Raw genomic sequence first — 18420 nt, 5'->3', positions numbered from 1 at the left:
GGCAAATGTTTGTTTTCCAAAGTAAGAATCTCACTTCACCATGCACCTTCGACAATACCTGGCCTACCTGGTATCATTACAAACATTATTCTGTGTCCTAAAACTGGCATATTTTATGGCATTATGTCATGTAAGTTCGTTGCAAAATCTAGAGAAATGTGTGAGGTGGTCAGCGGGGGACAATTGAGACACACATTGGATTGTGTTATTACTTGAACATTCCACACTATCCACAGCTGTGGTAGGCCTATCAGGGGCAGGAGGATTACTGTCAGCGCAGGCTTTATATAAAATTCTTCAACAGAAGGCCTCGAATGTTGTCTTGTTTGTGGAGCGCTTTGCTTCGCTTCTGTAATTTCGGCTTCATTGAAAATGAGGGCTTCCCTCAATGACCCTCCGAGAATAAATAAAGGTTGAATGAATGAATGAATGCAGGCTTGCCCAAAATAAAGTCATGTGGTTTGCGCAGCCTACAGTATATAACAGACCCGCCAGAATGTGCGTTATGATGCTTTTTTACGAGCAAGATGTTTTTGGTACCCTACGCACACTGCATGTTCTTAAATAACAATGATCATCAGTAATATTCGACCATTCATTTGGGTAAATGGGCAAGCGTGACCACCTTGATTGGCTGATTGGCTGATGATTGTAACGCGGGCATGATTCCAAACACCTCCCTTACGATGATGAGTGACAGGTCTCAGAATGCGTGCGCTACACAAGGACGGAAGATGATGAATAACTGGGGCCGTAGGCTATTCACAAAGGCTTTTATCTTACTACTAGGAGTAGGCTACTCCTAAATCGCACTTAAAGATTTTAGATTGGAGTTTTCTCTTAAAAGTTATTCACAAAGCCTTTCAGACAACTCCTAAACTAGGAGTGAGTCTTCGTGGCTATGGATGACGTCATTACTCATGCACGAGCTTGACTGAAGTGACCACCTTGATTGGCTGACGATTGTAACGCGGGAATTCCAAACACCTCTCTTCCGATGATGACTGACAGGTGACAGGTCGGAGAATGCGTGCGCTACACAAGTAGTGTGAAGGACGGAAGATGATTAATAACTGAATAAAAAGGCCTAGCCTAAATGAATAAAGAGTAAGGCAAAACAAATAGCTTAGTAGCCTAATGAAACATAGGCCTATGGATTGATGCAGTAGCCTACCTTTGCAACATTATTAAATGAATCGGTCACCATATCCCTAGGCTACATTTGCAAAGAGGAGAACATTTTAATTTGATTCACAATGAAACGTTACATTTCATTTCCATGTTAACAATGAGTAGTTTGTGTTGTTGGTGGTGGCGTTATTGCATCCCTTTTATGAATGCAAAATTGTTCCCTCGCAATTGGAAGCTCCTGTTGCGCATAGGCTATTTCAAAACATCGCAACGTAAAATGCCACAAAAAAGCTGTTTATGAATAGGTCTTAGTGAGTTAGGAGTCCTCTCGACTTAAGCTGTCCCAGACTTAGGTGCTACTTTTAGGTCTAAAATGCTTTGTGAATTACTTTTTGTGAAAAAATTAGGAGTCCTAAAGTTAGGAGTGACACGCCCATTATTTTTAGGAGTTGCTCCTAAATTCGCCAGTTAGGAGCTACTTTTAGCCTTAAAATTATTTGTGAATATGGCCCCTGAATAAAAAGGCCTAGCCTAAATGAATCAAGGCAAAACACATAGCCTAGTAGCCCAATGAAACATACGGATTGATGTAGTATCTTGTAACATTATTAAATTATTCTGTTACTATGCCTACGTTTGCAAAAGAGAACATTTTAATTTGATTCACAATAATGTTACATTTAATTTACATGTTGACAATGATTAGCCTAGTTTTGGTTGTTGTTGGCGGCGTTATTGCATGTTAGTTATGCCTACAATGCAAAATTGCTTCCTCGCGATTGGAAGCTCCTGTAGCTGCATAGGATTTCAAAACCGCAGGTTTGTGAATAGGTCTGTGAGTAAGGAGTCCTCTTGACTTCTTTTAAGCTGCCAGAGGTGGGAAGGTGTGATTTTTTGGGGGCAGGGGCGGATTAACTGGGCACAATTGTCTGATGGCCCCCTTCCCCCCAGCCAACGTGAATCGGGTGGTTAGTTAATAGGCCTATCGTGAAGATTTTTCCTGCCATCTAAGGCACGAGCGCATCTGTGAGGCCAAGCCTCACCAAGTAGCTCGTTTGTTTACAACTAACATTCCATGTAATTAAACTGCTTTATAGGCTATGCCGAAATAGTTTTCAACATTTTGAATATTAGTGTCGGGTGAATTGAAATGTTCTCAAAGTAGCCTTATGGCTGAAAGCTGCTTGGGACCCCCCCCCCCCCCCTTTCTGCACTCATTGTTTCAAAAGGAGTAATTTTGGCTTTGTCAGAACTGAAGAGCTGTGGACGGCACGGCACGGTATGCCCAATGAAAATAAATTAACGCAACGCAACACAACACAGACCCCGCTTCTCTCGCGTCAGTCACTGACATGAACGAAACACAGAACCCGCTTCTCTCACGGCAGTCACTGACAGTAACCTAGAATAAATGCATGGGGAAAAACACTTCCCCATGACAAAGACATCGTAAAACACTGAAAGTTAATATTTTGTCACTAGCAACATTCATCTGTCCTTTGTCAAATGTATTATGTTCCAAGTAGCCTATGCGTAATTCTGCTTCATAAGGTTGAACAAATACATTTGCTTATTTCACAGAAAAATATAAATAGCCAGTCTACAGTGCAGAGTTGGTAAGTTATGGTAGGCCAACTTGCAGTGAACATACAAAGAGGGGAAATTATTTCTCTTGCAGCTGAGTAGCCTCAGGTGCGCACGTAGACATAAGGCCGAACATGCAAGCGCCAATGAATCGTGCTCTCACGGCAATGCGCCGTTAAACTTAAATAGGTTAACATCACTCTAAGTTCGCCTTCAAGCAAGGAAAACGATGATTTGAAGACATCTGTTTCGTTGGAAGGGCAAGGGGTAGCAACAGGGCAACACAGAGACAGGCCCGATGGCAGGGCTGTTATGAGAGTATTAAAATATAGGATATTCTTCGGGAAAACATTAAAACGGCAAGACAGCGGGGAAAGTTAAAATACGTGATAAACACGGAAAAAGTTGCCATGCATTGTTTCGGTCCCCGTGCACAGGGATTATTTGTCATACTATTATTCACATATGATTATTTGTGAAATTGTGCAAACAAGCGCAAGACATTTGAAAAGGAAGGACTGGTAGCATGCAAGCTCACGGGAAAGATTGATTTAAGAATGTTATCACAAAGTGTGTGGTTGTGGCGCGGGCGGAAGACAATTGGCAGGGGAGGGTCATGTCTTTTTTTAACAATTCTGTCGGAGGGTCATTGAACAATTTCTAGCAGGCAAGTGAGGGTCATGCAACTTCCAACTGAAGCACTCAAAATTCCTCCGGTGGCCCCTTCAATAAATAACGATCAGTCCCTAGATTGCTGCTGGGCTATATGTCTTGGTTCTGTTAACAACTTATTGTCAAACGCATAGCCTATCTCGCGGTTGCATCCATTACAAACAAACATGCAATGTGAACGTCTGGGATTGGGGAGAGCACTAAATGCTCTACTGAATAAGCACGAAGTCAAACCTTTAAATGAAAAACACTATTTAATAATCCAAAAAAATAAACCGCTAATGAAGTAAACTTGTGACCATCAAAAATCGTTTATCGCTCGTAACTCCGTGATACCAGGACGTAACAGGAAGGCATTTGGCTGAGCAACGGAGGTTAATATGCTCCATGTTTTGTCCAAATGATGACTGTCTATCATCGTTGCACTCGGAGAAAACCGGAATGTTTCATTCGTCCCCGTTTCAATCGTCCCGGTTGTACCTACTCAAAACGCAGATAGAACCTTATTATTCTAAGGTAGCGAAATAGCGTTCAGCATGATTCATGCCCAATTAATTCCCCCTGTTAAAGTGTTCGCCTTTGTAGTTTGGTTTCGTGATAGCCTATGATAAACGGCTCATGGCCAAATATGAGAAAACGTTAAAATACAGTAGGCGATAAACCCGGAAAAAGTTGACAGTGATTTTTTCATAATCACTTTGGAGGGTCATAGAAAAATGTATTGCTGGCGAGGGAGGGTCACGTCTTTTTGGACTAATGCTCCCCAAACTCCTCCGGTAGCCCCTTAAATAAATAACGAACAGTCCCTAATGAAGTAAACTTGTGACCATCAAAAATCGTTTATCACCTGTAGGCCTAACTCCGTGATAACAGGACGTAACAGGAAGGCATTTGGCTGAGCAACAGAGGTTAATACTCTATATTTTGTCCAAATGATGTCTGTCTATCATCGTTGCACTCGGAGAAAACCAGAATGTTTAATTTGTCCTGCGTCTCTACGGCTGCAAACGGGATTCACTCGCAGTTAACCAAATATTTCTTTATTAGGGCAGGCATATTTCTGGCTATTACATTATTTCTAAACCAGTCTGCTAAAGTCTGTAGTGAAGTCTGTGTAGGGTTTTCCAGGCTCCATTTCTTTTTACGAGACACCCTGCTCACTTGAGCCATCTACCGGTTGTTTGGGTTGTTGCAGCGTCTCACTGGAAAAATACAAATTAAAGTCGCGTGATACCGCGTGATCCCACGCGCGGACCGCGAGTGAAGCTGGCCAATTCGAAGCACTGCCCACTGTACCTTCCATAAAGCTATATATCTGAACTGATTGCTACAGGATATATATACATATACTGTACATATACAATGTTCCAACTTTACTTATACTAGTTTGTTAACATAATCACATTTTTGTCTTGTAGCTTTGCAGACAGCCTAGACTAGTAACTTGTGGAAGATATGCCATAACTCACTGTTCTGATGTCCAGTTCGTGAAGACTGGGCATCTTCAGCCATTTGCGCAGGAAATGCTTTTTGACTGAAGGTTCTGCCTGGAAGATAGCCAAAGGTATGGCCCTGCAGGAAAAGACAGAAGAAAGAATTGCAGAACAGTTCGTAGTCTGAAAAAAAAAAAAAAAAAAGACTATCTAAGGGGGCGATCAGACAGGACACGCTTTGCCGCTTATAAATCGCGAGGCGCACTATGTTTTCATAAAAACGCGAGGTACAGCAGGCAAAAAGAACGTGAAGTGGTCTGGGTGAATTAGCAGTGCGCAAACCGCTTGCTGCCAATACGAAACAATAAAAAAAAAAAAAAGCGGTAAAAACCACGTCCTGTCTGATCGCAGATCGCAGCTGAACTCAGTTTCTGTAATGTTTCAAAGAAGATTAAACAGGGAGGTTCCACCGGGCACGTAACTGAAGCGTTCCGTTTGGGTTTTGTCTGCTGCAACAATTAGCTTCCACTGTAATCAATGGAACTGGCTACACCATACGTGATGGTGGCACGTACGTTCAAAAAAAATGAGACCTTTAGCCTTCTAAAACTATTTTTATGCCCTGCAAACGGAGCGCTTCAGCTGCGCACCCAGTGTAGCCTTGGTGTAATTATTTAATTAATCATAATGCGTGTGTGTTTTCAGTTCGTTGTTGGAATAATCCAGTCTGTTAACCAGAGGTTTCATCTACCTCTCAGTGACGGGCGAGCCTTCGGGTTTGCGTGAGATAACGTAGCGGCAACTCAGCCCCGCGTCCTTCACCATTTGGTCCCCCAGAAACTCCGCCAGGCGCTTGGCCGTGCTGATGGAGGTGGACTTCTGCTCGCCGTAGTCCTCCAGCTTACGAGACATGGAGCGGTTCTCAGCGATCAGCTCGAACAGCTCAGTGTCCGGCATGTTGGCAGCCTACAGGAGGGCAGGGGTAAGGACCACAGGGGCATACTGATGAATGAGGAACTAACATGATTCATCACTGCATCTATCTAGGACAAGGAAGACTACAATCATGTATTAATGAGAGAACAGCATATTAAGAATTGTGGAGACATTATGAATAATATCAGTGTTTCCCATACATTGACTTATTTGTGACGGCCCACCACAATATCAACACTGACCACCACACAATGATTTTTACTGGTTCTACTAAATTGTGCTTAAATCTGGTTAGCATCATAACCACACTGCGCTAATGTGTGAAAAACTGTTGCATTCAAGTTAATTCTGCAAACCTACAACCACAAATAGAATTTAATTCTGTGGGAAACACTGAATATTATGATAATTCACCACCAAACACCATATGATAGTAAAGCGTAGAAAACGCACCTTGCTGTAGAGAACGTCCAGCCAGTAGTCGGCCACTTTGGCCACTGAGGCGTAGACCTCCTCCAGCGTGGTGCCCTTGAGGAAGGCCTCGAACACAGAGGACTGGAAGATCTTGATGAGCTGCAGCTCTCCCCTACGCTTCACCTCAAAGCCCTTCAGCTCAGCCAGAGAGCCGTCCTCATTAAACACAGCGTACCTGTGGAGGAGAGATGCAGGTGATGCAGCATGAGCTGTTAAAGGCACGATTTCATGGCAAGCATCTCTGATTCCCTAAAGCAGTAGGGGGCTTAACACCCCGTTATCCTGGAATACAGGGAGACGTCAGCTCAAGGAGGAACTCTACTGAAAGAACATGTAAGGTGTGCCAAGTTTATTTGCCAAGAAGTTTGTCACTTGAGTTTATCTGATGAGAAATGGATCACTTCACATTTTAAGAGATCCCTCTACACAAACAGACACAGTGACAGGTAGTAACATGAATCCCTATCATAATAAACTGTAGGACATATATATAGTCACCTTTATTTGTGGGTTTATTGGTTTTACTTCTTTTAGCCTGGGGGGTGTAATGCACTGGGTGTTGGTCATGTGGGTTAACACGCGTATATGAACAGTGCTGGAAGGTTAATTGCAGAAGGTGTGGATGGCGGGGAGATACGGTTATTACCGTAGTCACTGCCAACAATATGCCGCCATCACACTACAGCACGCACTTACAGCAATACAGCACTATTTAATATCACCACCAGCACCGGGTTTGTTTTATGTCAAGACTAAAATACGCAATAAATGGGAACACCATCTAACCAGAGTTACTGTATGGACAGCCATTGATATCGCTAGGTGTTAATAACACTTTGCCATCCATGCGGAGGCTCATGGGATAGCCTGTATATAAACACTAAATTAATTTTGTTTATTTCTTCAGTCTTACCTCTTCTTCAGTTTCTTGCCCTCTTCTTTGGAGGCGGGCAGTATCATGGCCAGGTAAGGCCCGTCCACCTCAAAGAAGATGCTGTTCTCAGCGCGCGTCTCGTAGGTCAGGTTGGCCGGATCCACCAGCTCCTGGTACTGGTGATTGGTAAAGCCCTCCTATATTAAACAAAACAAAACAAAACAAAAACAATCATTACAAAAACATTAACACCTGTAGTACTAATAAAACTCAAAACAAAAGTCTCTGCTTTGTCAAACCAAAACATTATCGATGATATAGGTCAGGTTACCTTAACCATGATGTTAAGCATGGCTCCCGGGTAGGAGATGGTGACTTTGGGCTTCTTCTCATGGGTTGATTTGATGACAAAGTTCTCAGGAAAAGAGTTGGGTAGAACACACCAAATTCCATCCGTGTCCAACTCCAAAGGCCTCCTGCAGAACCAAGCAGAACGGAGTGTCAAGATGTCAAGACAACAATGAGCGGGAAACGGGCCGTAAAGTAAGTATTTTAGGACCACTGAGCATCCTGAGCATGGTGCTCTTGAGCCACATTGGACCAACATCTTACCCAATTTGTTCAATGAGCTCCCTGGCTTGGGTGATGATGTTGGCCCCAGTATAGCACACAATTCCTGCCATTTCCATGGAGTACCAGCGAGCTCTAGAGAGCACAGAGGACCAAGTCATGAGATTCTATTGGTTACAGACACGCATGAAACTGAGGCCGTGTTATAATTCACAGCATGTGAATGTATATGTATGTGTGTATGTATATGTATATGTATATGTGTATATATATATATATATATATATATATATATATATATATATATATATATATATATATATATATATATATATATATATATATATATATATATATATATACACACACACACACACACACACACACACACACACACATACATATACATATACATATACATATCTGTGTCTGTGTCTGTAGATGTGCATGTGTATATATGTGTGTGTGTGTGTGTTTGTGTGTGTGTGCGTTCATTCATTCATACCCTTTCCTCATGACATAGCCATAGAAGGAGTTGAGGATGCACTTGTGGGCCAGCTGCAGAGACTCGTACAGGATCTCCATGTTCTTACAGCGCTTCACCTCGGCGGCATCGCCTGCGTCCTGAGCCTGAGACAGCTTCTTCTTCCACACCTAGAAAGAGAGTCATGAGAGACAAGTGACAGCTTAACATCTGATGAGGATGACTGAGCTACAATGTTCCCCATCAATACCATTAATTATCTTGTATGACAATGCAGAGAAGACAAAAACAATTTGAGAATAACTTGTTAAGTGTTTAACAACTTAGATCTTAAGAGTATATCTGTTTTGAAAGCAGTATGGTGTCTGCAAGGATGAGAGCAAAGACCTGATAGTCTTACGCATGAAAAGGCTTCACGGTCAACCCAGATGTGCTGTAATAAAGGCTACCTTGTGTAAGCCCTTGAACTCATAACGGCGATCTCTGAAGGCTCGGACAGTGTCCACATAGAAAGAGTTCTCCCTCTGGCAGATTGTGGTGACTCTTGCCTCCAGCTTTGTGACATGCACCTTCTTATAAGCCTTCCTACAGTAATCTAGAGACAAACCGCAGACAAGGACAAATCAATCATGCACACGTGCATCTAGAACATTTATTTACAATCACGTTTCGAATCGAAACAATCTCCATCTATTCAACTCCAACTGCCTGACTTGATCACCTTCCACATGTGAGCAATAATAGAAGCAAAGATGACATGAGGAGGAGACATACGCCATGTATTATTAACACTAATAGCAGCGCTTAATCACTTAATCAGCCTTGGATGTACCACGGAGTTGGAACAGTGGAGAAGAGTACAAAGGAAGTGTGAGATGCGCTACTCACCGGCAAGACGTTTCTTCTCGTGACGAGCCTGTTCCTCTCGGTCGAGCTGGTGGAAGGCCCGCGGGCGACCGTTGGGGAAGAAAGGAGGAAACTTCTCGGACTCCAGCTGCTGCTGGATGCGATGAAACTCACTGCGACTCGCTGGCACTGAACAAAACAAGCAAAAACGTAGGAGCTGATTTTCCCCCCCAGCTGAAACACCAAGAAAGGACTATGTCTACACCTAAGTAGTTGGTGAAAGGAAAACTTGTTACAGAAACTGTCTAGTAAGGTCTGATAAGACCCACATTTGCACATCCCAGGTCATGAATAAGAAGGTTAGGGCTCCTTCGTATTTGGTGGACTGCTAAGCAATTTGAGATGGTCAAATAATGTACTTTGAAAAATCTCAAATCTGAAAACAGATTCACGTAGACAAGCGTTTCTCAAACTATGGGAAAGACTTGCTAATTTGGTGTCGCCAACCATAGAGGCATACAGTTAAGCGGTGGTATGAGCGCTCATTCAATGCATGCGTGTACGTGTCTGCGCGAGAGAAACTGAAACCACTCGATGTTGGTATCAAAGCTCCGCGTCAACCTGTTGGAAGGCTATTTAATTATGTAACATTTAATAGAATAATGTGGATTCTTGCAACTTTCATAAAAACAGAGCAGAGACAATATAATAGTCTGTCTAGCATTAAGTATTGTATAGACAATTTTGTTTATTAGCATAATTAGTCAATTTTGTTAATTAGCATAATTAGTCTTCCTGTTAAAGATCTCCAGATCAGTGATTTACGCCTATCTGCTCCGCCATTTACCATACACAATAGCTGGTATTGCGTTTCCTGAATCCTTACTGTACATTCATGCCTTCGAATGAAATTTCATTAAAAAGCATGTCAATATTCTATTTATTCCATTTGCCTACCATGTATGATGCTTGCATTAGGGAAAAATCCCAAAACAATGGCACCCATATAATTGCTGTTGTTTTGAGAACTAATTCTCATAAAAATAATAATTTATTTTAGTAATTATATTTTACATTAGTAAAGCAGTCCTCTGATGTGCATGTTTTCACAAACTTTTTGTGAACAATGTTAACACTTTAAATATTGACAGCTTTGAAGTGCATGTATAACGATATAGCATAACAATAATAATTGTGTTCATGTTCATTGGGTTTGTGTAGGTGGGCCCTATGACCCCAAAGTCTGCCATGACTGGGCCTCAGGTCAGTTTGAGAAAGGCTGACGAAGACCTTCAGTTTCTCATCTAACAAATGATTTACCTGTACGTCGTAAACACATTGAACGCATAATCATCAAAACCTGATCTGTTGCACTTAATACATTGTTTTGCACATGTAATCATCACTCAATGACGCCCGTGCAAGTCTTCAGTCCCTACAGAGCATTGCCGCCTTTACACAATCATACCAACCATTGGATAAGGCAGCAGTCCTAAATCATTAAACCCTTTAGGAGATCTCAATAATTCAAAACTCATTTTCCAGTGGTTATTAACATGGGTCTGGGTCTGGGTCTGCCTGGACATAAATCACTCACTGATCTCCCCTCTCCAGTGCCAGGTCATCCTCCTCTGGCAGTTAGCCCCTGGTTTGTTAAAGTCACAGGCAGCGCAGATGGCCTCATCCACCATGGCAGAGGGCTGATGGAGAGGAGGAGTAAAGAGAAAAGAAACAAGAGAAACAAATACACACACACTGATCTTAACTCCGTGATATTAACACACACTCATATTAACACACACACTCACTCATATTAACACACACTCATATTAACTCAGACACCATCGCAGAAAAGCAAAGTTCTCAAGCCACATTAAAAACTTTCATATGATGATTTGTGCTTTTTCTAATTTGTTTATGACTGCAAAGTTTATGACTGTGGTGCTAACCTGCAGGCGATTTGTCAGGATGATGTTGGGGTACATAGCCCCCACGTCAAGATGGTAGATGAGAGGACATTCAATCCTGTTGGGCACCTCCTTCAGCGAGATCAGCTTCTTTTTGATCTCATCACACACCTGTAGAAGCCAGGGGATTAATATCTTCTTCACTGTTAAAGTAATGCACCAGTAATGTACGAATAACATCCACTACTACATTGCTTTTAGTCCTCTAAAGACCATATTGCATGTTATAACCAGCAGCAATATGTATGACTGTTACTGTGGCCATAAATGGAATAAAGATAATGGTCACAGTTTAAATATCAGTGATTAGAGGATCAGAACAGAAGATCAAGTCAACTATGAGGTGATCAAGGTAGCATGTGTGACCTCATTGAAGTTAGTGACTTGTTCCAGCGGAATATTCTCCTCTTCCTCAATGGCATGACGCATAGTTCTCTCAACCCTCTGAAGGAGGAAGTCAAATGCTGCAGGGTTCTGTCCATTTGAAAAAAACAAAAATAATAAAAACCAAAAGAAAGCAACAAAGATAAAAATTAGACAAATTTTGTAAAATGAACTACATTAAAAACACATATATGACCACAGCATGAAATCATGTAGGAAAATCTGTCTTGCAAAAACTATGTGGGCCGTACCATTTTGAAGCGGCAGGGGATGTCACTGCGGAAGACCCCGGACTCCAGGGCCTCCACGTGGCCGCCCACATAGGTCTCAGAGTCCATCACGTGACCATCACTGGTCATCTTGTTAAACACCTGCTCCTGCTTGTTGGGGAAGACTATGTTGGCATGGAAGGCCTGGACCATCAGTAGAGCCTCACACAACGTGCCAGAGCCTTTACGTAAAACCTGTAAACACACACACACACACACACACACACACACACACACAGTCAAGACAGTCAATGATTGTGTGAATTACACCCTCTTGATTCAAAAGACAAATGGAACTCACCCAGACATGCTAATGGACACTCAACACTGATGCATTCTCCCCATATGGGTTATATCAATTAAATTACTCACTGGTGTTTAAAAAAATGCTGTCTGTGGCACTTAACTGGATTATGCTCTCTCTGTGTATGTGTGTGTGTGTGTGTGTGTGTGTGTGTGTGGGGGGGGGGGGGGGGGGGCTTCAGTTAAGGGAGTGCTTAGTCAGGCAGTGTGTCCTGGTTACCTCGTCCGGCTCCATTGGAATGATGGTGCACAAAGCGAAGATGAAGGGATGGACGTACTTCATGTAGAGGTAATATGTGGCCACGGCGTCGGACACCGAGTAAGTGGCCAGGGTCTGTGGGAAGAAGGATTTACTTCATTTTAGAACTCATGTGGTTTCCAGTCTTTGTAGTGTTAAATTGTAAATAAATAAATCAATCAACCAACCAACCAACCGACCGACCGACCAACCAATGTAAATATCTGTCCATGTAAATATCAGTCAGTGTAAACTGCATTAAAGCAACACCAAAGAACTTTCCCTCTGTCGCACGCACGCTATTTGTTTATCCAGCACCGGCTTTGCAAATAACAATGTCCACAGACAAGGTAGAATATTTTGCATGACTTATAAAAGTACGATGTATTGCGACATCAGATGCAAGTCAAATTTGTAGTTTCTAATTAGGTCTCATTCCATCGAACTACAGATCCGCTACCCAATCTGGCAAACATAGTGCGGTTATAGCCGATAGAGGGCCACTAAGCGAATGCAGAATTGCCGTTCACCCTGTTACGAGTTGATGAACCACTGAAACGATTTTGGAAACATTATTTTAAGATATAAAAAAACTCTTTGGTGTTGCTTTAAGCTTATTAAACTTCAAAATACCTCAGAGTATAACAGAGTCGAAGCAGACCTTGTACTGCACTATTACAGAATTTTCCAGGATACGCTCACAGCTTGTCTTTCCAGAAAACGTTTTAATCATACGTAACATTATTATGATAATGGAAATTCAGGTTTTGCTTGTGTATGTTTTGCAGCAAGCGCTCTCATTGTGTGATTTTGTGAGGGCGCGGTCAGCACACCTGTGGCTCCTCCGTGGCCATGCGACACATCTCCTCTGGGTCCAGCTCCACCGGGTCGTAGCTCAGCTTGGCCTTTGCCGCTGCCTTCAGGTTGTGACTCCCCACTGGCAGGTAGCTGTCTCTCTTCACCCACCTGAGTAGAGCGCAGAGGGATTGTTTACACTTCAGAATGTGTGAATCTCATGTTCAAGACTGACTGGTTTCTGATATGGGGAAAAACAAATCTTGCATGGATTACTTAAACCAAAAAGCCTTTATGTGTGCTACCATAGATATGAACACAAAAATACAAAAATGCATTCCATTAAGTTCCCATTAAAGGTTGTATCAGCGATAGCGGGGTAACGTCACTTCTGTTGATGTTCAAACAAAACAGAGAGCTAGCTCGCTACTCCCTCCCCCTCCCTCCAGTGCAATTGAAACACTCCTAAACGCGCATCTCATCGGTTATTGGTTGAAACACTTTATTTTGCTTTTGAGTGGTTGCCAAGCCTAGGCTGCCTACAGAGACGCATTTTTTTGACGACCTGCTTATGGGGTAGGCAGCTAGCGGATCGTTAGGAAAGAATGTGATCATTTACTGTATATTTGGGCCTTTTTTGGGCCTGCAATCGCTGATACAACCTTTACACTTATCTAGTGAATCATCCATAGCACAGACTGATATTTTCTGTAGCATGTGCTACATGTAGCACTGTACAGCCCTGCATTGAGGGATCCAAAGATGACAAATGGCTTATATGTGGGATCGCTCACCTGAGACAGTCCATGTGAATGGCCTGACTGGACTTGTACTCCCCCTGGCTGTCCTTCTGAAAGCCAATCTCCTTGTGCATGCTCAGGCCATGCTGCGCCGCCCGTGTCTCCACAAAGGGCCTGAAAGTATTCAGAGGCAAAAATCAGAAATTAACATTATAGAAAAGAGAGAAAAAAAAAACCCATCAAAACAATGTACAAAACAAGGTGGGCATGTCCGGCTCACCAGTCAAAGAAGTCCCCATTGTATGTGACAAAGATGTTGGGCTGCGTCTCGTGGACGTGTTCAAACCACCTCTGGATAAGCGAAGCCTGAAACAAAGATCAGCTGCTTTTAGACCAAAGCTCAAAGACAGCTTTTAGTCAGCGTTTACCTCAAAGAGCCGCACAGGTCCAAAAGGCACACCTCAACAACTTACCTCATCTGGCTCATTGAACACTGTAAACGGTCCCTCGTACTCTGGTTTGGGGGTAAACTCAAAATCCTCAATGTCCTCAGAGACAATTTCTCTGTTTGTAATGAGAAAGCCCTAAAAAGTGAGAGGACATGGTTAACAGTGAAATCATTAAAGAGAACTCCAGCTGGAGTCTAGCTACAGTGGTACACTCCGGAGGCATCTTTAAAATCATGCTCCCAGAATGTAGCACTGCAGCTACCTGGCTTCTCTAGCTGTTGGCTGTTTTGTACTGACAGTACTCGGTGACCTCGAGAAACAACAATCTATGTGAAAAATCACATCAGTCAGCATCATGTCACATCCAACATAAGCATGTAAAAACAATGCGCTAACCTGTCCATCAATCATATATGAGATCATCATGATTTGGTCCGACTCTGCATCAGGGAACTTGAGGGGCAGCTTGGTCGTCTCTATATCAAAAGCCAGCACAACTGGATCCTGCATAAAACAACTCAATGTGTGAATTCACAGCAGTGCAAAACTTCTAACTGGATAAAATGGGAAATGTCAAAAAGTGTTGACTACAACTCAGTTTTATGTTTGCAGTTATGTTTGCGAATGACACCAACTTATGCCAACAGGGGGGAAAGAGCGGGTAATTATTCCTACTCACCGGTCGCTCCACAAGGTCATCCCTTCGTACAATCTCAGGAGGATAGGCACTGCCACGATATCGGACGTTGTACCAGTGAGCCTTGGGACAAAAACAGAAATGGCAATTAGAGGGCATCAGTAATATAACACATGATTACAGTACAACTCACTTTGCAGTAAATGTACTGAAGTCTTTACCACATGGATTTGCAGGTCAATGGACAAGCGGACATGGTAGGGCACGTCATATTCTCTCATGTCCACTATGTTATCCAACTGATCTGCCATCTTCTTGGACGGTCCGTCCTCATCCCCTGCTGTGACATTTCCTCCAACCAATGCACTGACAATCAAAAGAAACATACCAATATCACTTTTCCCAGATACATAACTGGCAAATTACAGACCATCAAAAGAAAAGCTCCTCTAAACTTCCAAACGTATATGGACAAAAGCATAGAAAGAAGTAAGCAGAATGTTTAACTGTCCATGGCCAAAGATTTAAGCTGTCAGTTTCTGTCTTCAGTGAATGATGTCTATTGAGCCTTCAAACCGCTTAAGTCACTAGTAGCTAAAACAGCATTCCTGGGACCGTATTCACAAAGCCTTTTATCTTCCCACTAGGAGTACTCCTAAATCACACTAAAAGATTTTAGCTAGGAGTTTTCTCTTAAAAGTTATTCACAAAGCATTTCAGACCTACTCTTAGTAAGGAAAAATGACAACTCCTAAACTAAGAGTGAGTCTTCGTTGCTATGGATGACGTCATTACTCATGCACGAGCTTCACTGAAGTGGCCACCTTGATTGGCTGATGATTGTAACGCAGGAATGATTCCAAACACCTCCCTTACGATGATGAGTGACAGGTGACAGGTCTGAGAATGCGTGCGCTACACAAGTAGGCCTAGTGCGAAGGACGGAAGATGATGAATAACTGAATAAAAAGGCCTAGCCTAAATGAATAAAGAGTAAGGGAAAACAAATAGCCTAGTAGCCTAATGAAACATAGGCCTAAGGATTGATGCAGTACCTTTGCAACATTATTAAATGAATCTGTCACCATAGGCTATGCCTAGGTTTGCAAAGAGGAGACCATTTTAATTTGATTAACAATGAAACGTTACATTTAATTTACATGTTAACAATGAGTAGTTTTGGTTGTTGTTAGTGGGGTTATTGCATCCCTTTTATGAATGCAAAATTGTTCCCTCGCGATTGGAAGCTCCTGTTGCCGCATAGGCGACGCATTTCAAAACATCGCAACGTGAAATGCCACAAAAAGCTGTTTGTGAATAGGTCTTAGTGAGTTAGGAGTCCTCTCGACTTCTTTTAAGCTGTCCCAGACTTAAGTGCTACTTTTACAGTAGGTCTAAAATTCTTCGTGAATTACTTTTAGTGAAAAAAATTAGGAGTCCTAAAGTTAGGAGTGACACGCCCATTATTTTTAGGAGTTGCTCCTAAATTCGCCACTTAGGAGCTACTTTTAGCCTTAAAATTCTTTGTGAATACGGCCCCTGAACAGTGGTATGAAAAAGTATTAACTGTAGCCTACCTGGACAGCATGCTTGTATAGGTCTCATTGGACTTCTCTCTTTCTCGGTTCTTACGAACAGCTGGGGCAATCTCTCGTTTGACCTTGATCAGATCGTCTACTGTGTTGAAGGACAGCTTGACATAATTTCTTTTAAGTCCAACCAGATGGTTTGCCTACAAAGTGCAACAAACAAAATCAAAGAGATCTTATTACTGCATGTGAAGTGGTACTACAGGACATGGACAATGAGTATTAATGAGAAGCCTGTTAATTACAAGGCATTCATATATATGAAATAAAGAAATAGTTATATATGTTATAGTTACAGGAAAACAATGGGAAGAGATTGTCAAACTATTAAAACAGCTTTGAAACAGAAATGCATATTGTGCAACATTATCAGAATTTTACACCCTTTTACCCTAATAACTCCCAATACGCCGATGAGTACTATGACAACTATGAGTGCTATGACTACTATGAGTACTAATACTGTGACTATCTTACCAGGTCCAGGTCTTCTTTGGGGCAGACTTCCAGCTTAGCCACTTTCCCCTGAAACTTCTTTGACAGGAATGAAATGACCTCTCGCTCACAATTCTGCAACAAAAATCACAAACCTATCATCATACCAGTTCAGGGTGATGCACTGACAAAATATTTTGTTGATTTCCAGACATACCTTTCTGGTAGCAACATAGAAGTATGGCTTAAATGGAAGTGCCACCTGCAAGGAGGAGTAATGTTTGGTTATATGATGCTTATATCAAAACAGGATTTGTGTTTTAATATCTTCCAGGATACTCACTAAGCACGGACTTAACATCAATAGACTCACCTTAAACCTTCTTCCATCGTCCTGGATGAAGTAATAGTCCACAGCACTTATCAGCCTTTTGTCATCATCCAGTATTTCTGTCTATATGATCACAGACAACCCCATGAACATCAGAGGTCAATACACTGAGCCCTTTCATAATGCTTATTTGTAGTAGGCCTACGGTATATATCCAGCACAAGGACATCATAAATGATTACATAGAGGAAACATCGGGCTGCGCATGAAATGAGCACATACATACCGGGTGCATATTCATCAACCAGCCCGTTTTCTCCCCGGGATCTTTCATCCTTTCGAAGCCGAAGCGTGCATCCATCTCATCAGTGAACTGACTGCGCTCCAGCCGCTTGGCCGCTGACTGCCCGGACATGTCATCCCTTGGAGACACAAGGAACAATGTACGATTACAAATGGTTCATGGTCATTATTACAACAAAAATATCAACAAAGGGTAACATTATCAGCAGTAACTGGCAAGGGAACTTACTGTTGGTTTTCCTGGTCCCCTCCTCCTCCTCTGTCAGCTTTGAATCTTCCACTGTTTTGTAGAACCATCTTGGAGAAACTTAGGCGAAGTCGACTCCTAGATAAGTACTATTATAATTCTATCTATCCGACAGAACAATTACTATCTAAATTGGTAGGTAACGTAGGGAAGATAACGTGAGGTAGATATCACACTTTTGACAGTAACGTTAAAGTTAAATAGCTAAGCTAGCTCTAAGTTACCTGTGGTGGTCAACTTTCTTGCGACAACAGCACAAAAGAAAACCGTTTAAACCTCGTTTCGGTTTTTGCTTTGCGTTGTGGGAACTGTTTTGAATGACTGCTCCCTATTTCCGAAGAACATATTTGCAAAAAGCCCACTGTTTTCTGTGGCTAAATAAAATCCCCAAATGTTATATCCATTTTCAGTTCACTTGTTGTTGACAGTCCTCATGCAAAGAAGTCGGAATTTGGCGCGTTCTCTACAGTTACCGCGAGAACAGCTGACAACTTCCGCGAGGATAAGTAAACCCCGCCCACATTTCCTTTTTCTGGACGCACAGCAACTTTTGCCTACTCTGATTTCACCTGGTCCATACAGTCACAGTCGGATAGTGGGCCGCCACACAGTATTTTATATATGGCAAAGTTCTAAATCAACTGTACTTTTCCACTATTCAGAGTAGATTTCATTTAATTTTGTGTTTATTGTGTGTTTTTTTGGTAGCCCTTGGGGAGTGGGGGCATG

General features: G+C 42.2%; 1 protein-coding gene across 1 annotated transcript in view; it reads right to left on the bottom strand.

Moving 5' to 3' along the window:
* pole (polymerase (DNA directed), epsilon) overlaps window positions 1-18141 on the bottom strand; it is a 30797-nt gene extending 12656 nt beyond the window's left edge. The window contains exons 1-27 of the mRNA XM_042099947.1: window positions 17674-18141; window positions 17428-17563; window positions 17184-17264; window positions 17028-17072; window positions 16853-16945; window positions 16364-16518; window positions 15008-15152; window positions 14829-14909; window positions 14546-14653; window positions 14174-14284; window positions 13981-14066; window positions 13755-13874; window positions 12999-13131; window positions 12148-12261; window positions 11607-11819; window positions 11338-11445; window positions 10954-11082; window positions 10602-10704; window positions 9047-9193; window positions 8608-8753; window positions 8180-8328; window positions 7717-7809; window positions 7436-7580; window positions 7144-7301; window positions 6210-6405; window positions 5572-5786; window positions 4857-4959 (exon numbers count right to left, since the gene is read on the bottom strand). Coding sequence (XP_041955881.1) covers window positions 4857-4959; window positions 5572-5786; window positions 6210-6405; window positions 7144-7301; window positions 7436-7580; window positions 7717-7809; window positions 8180-8328; window positions 8608-8753; window positions 9047-9193; window positions 10602-10704; window positions 10954-11082; window positions 11338-11445; window positions 11607-11819; window positions 12148-12261; window positions 12999-13131; window positions 13755-13874; window positions 13981-14066; window positions 14174-14284; window positions 14546-14653; window positions 14829-14909; window positions 15008-15152; window positions 16364-16518; window positions 16853-16945; window positions 17028-17072; window positions 17184-17264; window positions 17428-17563; window positions 17674-17741 — 3381 coding nt within the window. The 5' untranslated portion in view covers window positions 17742-18141. The remainder of the gene's footprint in view (window positions 1-4856; window positions 4960-5571; window positions 5787-6209; window positions 6406-7143; window positions 7302-7435; window positions 7581-7716; window positions 7810-8179; window positions 8329-8607; window positions 8754-9046; window positions 9194-10601; window positions 10705-10953; window positions 11083-11337; window positions 11446-11606; window positions 11820-12147; window positions 12262-12998; window positions 13132-13754; window positions 13875-13980; window positions 14067-14173; window positions 14285-14545; window positions 14654-14828; window positions 14910-15007; window positions 15153-16363; window positions 16519-16852; window positions 16946-17027; window positions 17073-17183; window positions 17265-17427; window positions 17564-17673) is intronic.
* Between the last annotated feature and the right edge of the window lie 279 nt (window positions 18142-18420).

This window comes from Alosa sapidissima, chromosome 8 (genome assembly GCF_018492685.1).
Source record: "Alosa sapidissima isolate fAloSap1 chromosome 8, fAloSap1.pri, whole genome shotgun sequence".
In the NCBI taxonomy this organism is placed as follows: Eukaryota; Metazoa; Chordata; class Actinopteri; order Clupeiformes; family Clupeidae; genus Alosa; species Alosa sapidissima.
This window is presented reverse-complemented; position numbering and strand designations above follow the sequence as displayed.